Source organism: Priapulus caudatus, unplaced genomic scaffold, assembly GCF_000485595.1.
Source record: "Priapulus caudatus unplaced genomic scaffold, Priapulus_caudatus-5.0.1 Scaffold1137, whole genome shotgun sequence".
NCBI lineage: Eukaryota > Metazoa > Priapulida > Priapulimorpha > Priapulimorphida > Priapulidae > Priapulus > Priapulus caudatus.
The window spans coordinates 42314-49218 of record NW_014578198.1 but is presented as its reverse complement, the minus strand read 5'-3'; the positions used below and the strand labels follow the sequence as shown (position 1 = coordinate 49218).

The following is a 6905-nucleotide window of genomic DNA, read 5'->3' as shown; positions in this document are numbered from 1 at the left end:
TGTATGCGGTTACATTATAGAACAGTAATTCTCAGTGTGCAGTAATTAAATTTAAGTTACATTAATCATTATACTTAGTGTGGTTACATCACACTCAGTGAGTGCGGTTATAAGCCCAATTTAATTTGTTTTTGCTAATAGGTTGAATTGAAGTTAATATCTTGAAGATGCCACACAGAAAATTATGTAGCATATTAAATAGCATACTATAGACACCGAATTCAGAAAAAATGTAGCTAAATATAGTTCTACTTGACATAGGATATTTTACTTACTAACCCAGTCCAAAAGCACTTAAGAATAAATGTTATACCACATAAAATTGCAATTGAATACTTCGTATGAACAAAATTTTTTAATTGTGCGCACGCAATTGAACGTCGAAAAATCTATCTGCTATCCAAGCTTTATTAGGAAGGTGACTGAATCATTAGAATAGTAATACTGTAATATTGTATGCTAATGGGTAAATCACAACTCAATAATAATTACAGTGAGTCAATAACATCAATAGCAATAACAATAACTCAATAACATCAATAACATTAATACATATATAGTATATACATTATATATACTATTGAATAAATGGATAAATAATTGTCTCTATGTCATTGAGGTTTATAAAATGCCAGACAACATGTGACAAAAATCTCATGAAACAGCTGAGGCACATGCCTATCTAGCGACAAGTTACCTTCGAAGTTACCTTTCAAGTCCTATGATGTGAAACAGTCGAACTAAAAATAGAATTTGTCTTCCCGACTTTATCAATAAAAACTCTATGCTTCAGATGCAAAAGGAGAAGATATGGCAACTACTTAATGTATGATGGAGAGGGGGAAGATTATCTAGATTATGAGTTGCCAGTCGAAATACACCCACCAGCTACACCAGCAGCAAGAAGCATGGACAGCAAAAGGCGTTTTACACAGCAGGATCTAGTTAATGTTCAAGTAGAGTTCATGAAAATGAGAAAAAGAAAATTAGAAATTGAATTAAAGTATTTTGAGAAACGTCAACAAATGGAATTGAGAGAATTAGAACTCAGGGTTGACAGATTGGAAAGTGAGCAGTGAGCACGTACTTGAAGTGTAGTAGCGTTTAGCTCTAGTAACTATAGCCCGCGTACGGCTGCCGCTGCGGCCAGCGGCAGCAGTACACGAGCTTTAGTTACTAGAGCTAAGTATTGTTAGTCTAATAGTAGTAGTTGATGTTGACATTTCTCAAAATACTTTTATTCAACTCCCAATTTTCTTTTTTTGTCATTTTGATGAATTCTAATTGATTGTATAGACCAGTGCCCGGGAAAGTCCGGACCGCGGGCCGGATCCGGCCCGCGGAGTGGTTCAATCCGGCCCGCGAAAGGTTTTGGAGAATGTGATGAAACCACGACTTTCGTTAATTTTTACAAATTTACCGGAAAAAAATAACAGTACTACTGTACAACCTGTAAAGCAGTACAGAGTTACTTAACAGCCAGTTAATCGTATTGACAAGCATGTTGAGTCATAAAGCCTAGGAGAGCACGGACATTTCAGATACTGCTCAGCTGGCCATTTTTGTGCGAGGTGTTGATGATGAGTTCAATATAACTGAGGAACTTCTTGCTCTGTGCCCCATGAAAGACACTTGTACTGGAAAGGACGTTTTTCAGGAGTGTGATTCAGCAATGAAGAAAGCGAATCTGAATTATGAAAAACTCGTTGGAATTGCCACAGATGGTGCACCTGCAATGGTCGGGGAGCAGAAAGGATTTCAAGGCATGTTAAAGAAAGAGCTCCAAACCAGAAACATTCCCCAAACGTTGATATGGTGCCACTGTATCATACACCAAGAATCTTTGTGCACGAAGGTCATTGGTTTCCAGGAAATCATGGCTAAAATAATATCAACTGTGAATTTCATCCGTGCTCGGGCAGTGAATCATCGCCAATTCAAAGAACTTCTGGAGGAATTGGCTGCGAATTACAAAGACGTTCTGTACTTTTCTCAAGTGAGATGGCTGAGTAGAGGGCGCACTCTGAAACGGGTGTGGGAGCTGAGAGAAGAAATTGCACAGTTCATGGAGTCGAAAGGAAGGCCTCTACTGGAATTCTCCGACGAACAGTGGCTCTGCGACTTTGCCTTCTTGGTCGACATTACTGAAAAGTTGAATCAGTTGAATGTGTCTATGCAGGGAAAGGACAAACTCGTTCACAATCTCTTTGGTGATATCAAGTCGTTTGAAGCCAAGCTGCTTCTTTGGAAAAGTCAATTGGAGAACAATGTTTTCTTAGCCCGTCGGCTCTCATCTGTGCCTGTTGGTCCCTGGTTCTGTTTGCCGGTCCGCCCCCCTTTTGGCCCCCTTCTTTTTCGCCCGTGCCGCCCGTTTTGCCCCCTCCTCTTTGGCCGTGCCTCCTTGACCTTTCGCTGCTGGCCCAGCGCTGCCTCTCCGTTCTTGGCGCGGCGGCGGTTCCCCTCCCCCGGGGTCTCCTCCCTTCCTATCCCTTGTCTTCGTCTGCCCCAGGCCCTCTGGCCTCCCCCCGCCTGGGCCTTGTCCCCGCCTCCCTACCCCCTCCTCCCCCCCCCGGGATGGGCTGCCCCTGCACCCGTCCCCCTCTCCCCGCGCCCCCGCCGCGCCGGCCCAGACTTGCGCCGTTCCTTTCGGGCCCGATCGCTGCCTCTCTTTCTGCGCCGTACCGGCAGTTCCCCCCTCCGCGTCGCGTCCTCCCCCGCTGTTCCCCTATGCCCGCTGCCGCCTGTCTGCCCGGCGCTGGTCGGTCTCGGCGTCCAGTCCTCTGTGTCCGGTGGGGTCTGTCCCTCTCTGTTGCACTGTGCTGGTCTTGTCTCCCCGTGCGGTCGCCGCCCGCCTTGGTGCGCCCGGTCTCCCGCCCGACGCCCCCTCCGCCCCTCTGCCCATCCTCTGACGTGCCCTCCTCTTGCGGCCCGCTTCGTCCGTTACCTGTGCCTCGCTCTCGTGTGGGCGGCGTGTACGGCCGCCCCCTGTGGCGCCGTGTGTTTGCTTCCGGTCGCCGCTGTGTCCGCCCTCGTGGAGCTGCCTCCCGTCATCAGACTCCCCGCGTTTCCTCTCCTCTCCGTGCGGTGGCGTGCGGTGCGGCCCGCTGGGGGTCCTCCCTCCTGGCCCTCCCTCCCCGCCGTCCTTCCTTCCCTTTGTCCCTCCTTGCCGCACCCGCGCGGTTACCGCCGTTACCTCCCCCTTCGCGCGACCCGTCCGTCCCGGCCTGCTCCTCGCTCCGTTTTCGCGCCCCTCCCGCTTTTTTCCCCCGCCCTTCTTCCGCCGCGTCGGGCCTCGTCGGGCCCTCGTTGTTTTCTCTGCCCCACGGTCGCCCGCTGCCTCCATCCTCCTGCCCCCGCCTCTCTCATCCCCCGGGCCCCGGTTCTTCCTTCGCCCCTCCTGCCCCTGGTTTCCGCCTTTTCCCGTTGTCCGCTCCTCCTCTTTCTCTCTCTTTCCTCGCCTCGCGTCTTGCCTCGCCCCCCCTGGTCCCCCTCTCTCTGTTCGCCTTTGTTGCTCGCTCCCTCACTTCTCCTCCTTCTCCTCTATGGTATCATGCTTCTGCTCTCTTCTGCTTATTCTCTCGTTCCCTTTTTCTGTCTCTCTCTTCCCCCTTGGACTGCTCCACCCTTTGCCCCCGCCCCCCCCTCCCCGCCCGTCTGGGGGCTTTCGCGTCTGACCCCGTCGGCGCCCCCGCCGCCCTGTTTTTGCTGGTGCGCCCCCTTCCTCCCCCCTTCGCCCTGCTTGTACGTACCTGCCTCCCGTCGCCCCGCTCTCTCCCCCTTTGTCCCTGTCACCCTCGCCGTCCCTGCTCAGCTGGCTGCCTTTTCTGCTGCGTCTCCCTTGCTCCTCCTCGTCTTCCCCCTCCTCTTATGTGTCGCCCGTCGCCACGACTTCGTTCCCCGCTCCTTGTGATGTGGTTTCCTCTCCCCCCCTCCGCATTGCGCTCCTCACCCCAAGTTCCCGGCCGCTACTGCACTCGCCCTTGCTTTCCTCCCTGCCCTGTCCTCCCTCCCCCCACGTCCCCATGTCCCGCTCCCCTGGCTCTTTTCCTTTGTCTCCTTCCCCGCGCCCCTTCCCTTTTTGGACTCCTTGTCTGACTCCCCCCCGGTTCCCTGACCTCCGGCCCTTCCTCCTCCTTGTCCTTCGCGCCGCGCGCTTCCTCTTCCCGCCCCCTGGTTTTTGCCCCCCGTCTTGCTCACGCCTCCTCTCGCCAGTCGTTTGCTCTCCGCCTCCTCTCTTTTGTGGTACCCCCCCTCCCCCCCCATCCGTGGGCCGCCTGTGGCCTCGATCCCTCTGATCCCGCCGTGTTTCCCGTTCCCGGTACATCGTTGTGTCTTGTCCTGTGCGCTCGCGCCACCCGCCCGTCGCCCCGCGTCGCGTCCCAGCCTATCTCCCTGCCCTGCCGCTGTTTTCCTGCTGCCTGCCTTCACTCTTGTTCCCGCTCCCGCTCCCCAGGCGGTCGCGTTCTCGCGTCGGACGCCTTCGCGCCCCTCCGCTTGTGGCGCGGTTTTTCTCGGCGGCCGCCCCGCGCGCGCCCCCACCCGCGTCGCGTCTCCTCCGCGTTCGCGGCTGGGCTTCCCCCCTTTGGCTCTCGACGTGGCGGCTCCTCCTGGGGCCCCGCCGCTCTCTGGCCGCCCCCCGGCCCGCGGTGGGCCTCTCTTCGCCCGGCAGGTCCCCTGCCGCGCCCGCGGCCCCCTTGGGGCCCCTGCCTCCCCGCCCGCCTGGGTACCCTCCCCCTGGGTCCACCCTGCCTGCCCCGGCCCCGGGCGCCTGCCGCCCTCCCCTCCTCCCGGTCCCCGCGGGGCGCCTGCGCCCTCCCCTCCTCCCCGGGCCCGCGGCGCGCCTGCCTACCCTCCCCTCATCCACGGACACCCGGGGCGGCTGCAGCCCTCCATCCTCCCGGGCCCGCGGGGGGACCCTGCCGCCCTCCCCTCCTCACCGGCCCCTGGGCGCGCTGGCCGCCCTCCCCTCTCCCCGCCCCCGGGCGGCTGCCCCTCCCTCCTCCGGCCCCCGGGCGCCTGCCGCCCTCCCTCCTCCCCGGCCCCCGGGGCGCCCTCCGGCCCTCATCACTCCTCCCCGGGCCCGGGGCGCCTGCCGCCATCCCCTCCTCCCCGGACCCGGGCCCTGCCGCCATCTCCTCCTCCCGGCCGCGGGGCGCGTGCCGCCCTCCGCTCCCCCGGGACCCGGGCCCTGCGCCCTCCCCTCTCTCCCCGGGCCGGCGCGCCTGCCGCCTCCCATCACTCCCCGGGCACCGGGGCGGCTGCCCACCTCCCCTCCTCCCCGGCCGCGGGGGCGCGTGCCGCCCTCCCTCCCCCCGGCCCCCGGGCGCCTGCCGCCATCCCTCCTCCCCGGCCCCGGGCGCGCTGCCGCCCTCTCCTCATCCCCGGCCCCGGGGGCGCGTGCCGCCCTCCCCTCCTCCCCGGGCCCGGGAGCCTGCCGCTCCCTTCCCTCCACCGGGCCCCGGCGACTGCCGCCCTCTCCCTCCTGCCCGGGCCCGGCGGCCGCACCCTCCCCTCCTCACCCGGACACCGGGGCGCCTTGCCCATCTCCATCCTGACCGGTCGACACGGGGAGCACTGCGCGCCACTCCCATCCTCCCGGACCCAGACGGGAGGCTGGCCAACATCCATGCATGAACGGGTAACGGAAGAGACCTGCGCAACCTCCGCACAATCACGGAAACGCGGGGAGACTGCCGACATCCCATCATAACCGGAAGCAGACTGCAACATCCAATCATCAACGGGAACCAGGGAGACTGCCGACATCTCATCACAACGGAAACCGGGAGACTGCCGACATCCCATCATCAACGGGAACCGGAGAGACTGCCAACATCCCATCATCAACGGAACCGGGGAGGCTGCCGACATCTCATCATCAACGCGGAACCGGGGAGACTGCCGACATCCATCATCAACGGAAACGCGGGGAGGCTGGCCTAACGTCCCATTATCAACGGAAACCGGGGAGGCTGCCGACATCCCATTATCAACCAGAACCAAAGAGACTGCGACATCTCATCATCCACATATCAATAAGGCCAGATATATCAATGCTGTATGACTCGGCACTGTCAAACGAGCAGAAAATGATCATGCACCAATAAGGGTCATCAATGGCAATCCGGCTAGTGACACTATCACCACCATCAGAGATCTTGTCATCAATGGCAATCAGGCGGGCGTGGCAACCACCATTTATAGCAATCTGACTATTATCAGCATCGGGCTAGAATGGCCATAACCACAAGAGACTGGCTGATCATCAATCTGTAGAAATGTCCATGTCAAATCTCTCTGCGTCTTTCTTGTATTCTCTGTCCACCCCTCTAACGTACTCTCCTCCACCTCCTCTCTGCCAGTACTCCTCTACTTCTTGGACCTCTTCCCATCTTCACTTTTTAGCGATCAGGCTAGCATCGCCATCACCAACAGACAGGCCTGCTCATCATCCAATCTGTAAACAAATGCTCATGTCAGTATCATCTTCTGAAGTCCATAGAGGTATCATCATCAGTTTCCAGACGCCGCTAGATCTCTCTTGTCCTCTTTGTGGTCTCTGTGTACCCCTTTGACGTGCTCCCTTAGCTCCCTCTCTGACGTACTCCTCGACCTCCTCCCTGACGTACTCCTCTACTTCTTGACCTCTTCCTCTTCCATGTCAGTATCATCTTCCTGAATCGTTTCTGGCGAGATTCAATATGTGATCATATTGATAGAATATTTACAAGTTGAAAACTATGCAAAATGCGTTAAAACGGTGTCATATTCTTCTTCTATTATCTTACTCCTGATAAGATTTAGTGGTTGCTCATTGTTGTGGTTATGTTATGTTTCATTGCTGTGGTTTAATCATCTACTGATGCTCCAACCCCATGCCAAGCCTCACCGAGTAAACCATTAAC

The 6905-nt window shown here is 57.0% G+C and overlaps 1 protein-coding gene across 1 annotated transcript in view; it reads left to right on the top strand.

Moving 5' to 3' along the window:
- Window positions 1-1522: 1522 nt before the first annotated feature.
- LOC106815522 (general transcription factor II-I repeat domain-containing protein 2-like) overlaps window positions 1523-6905 on the top strand; it is a gene marked incomplete at its 5' end in the record, with an annotated part of 5794 nt that continues 411 nt past the window's right edge. The window contains 1 exon segment of the mRNA XM_014819987.1: window positions 1523-2273. Coding sequence (XP_014675473.1) covers window positions 1622-2273 — 652 coding nt within the window.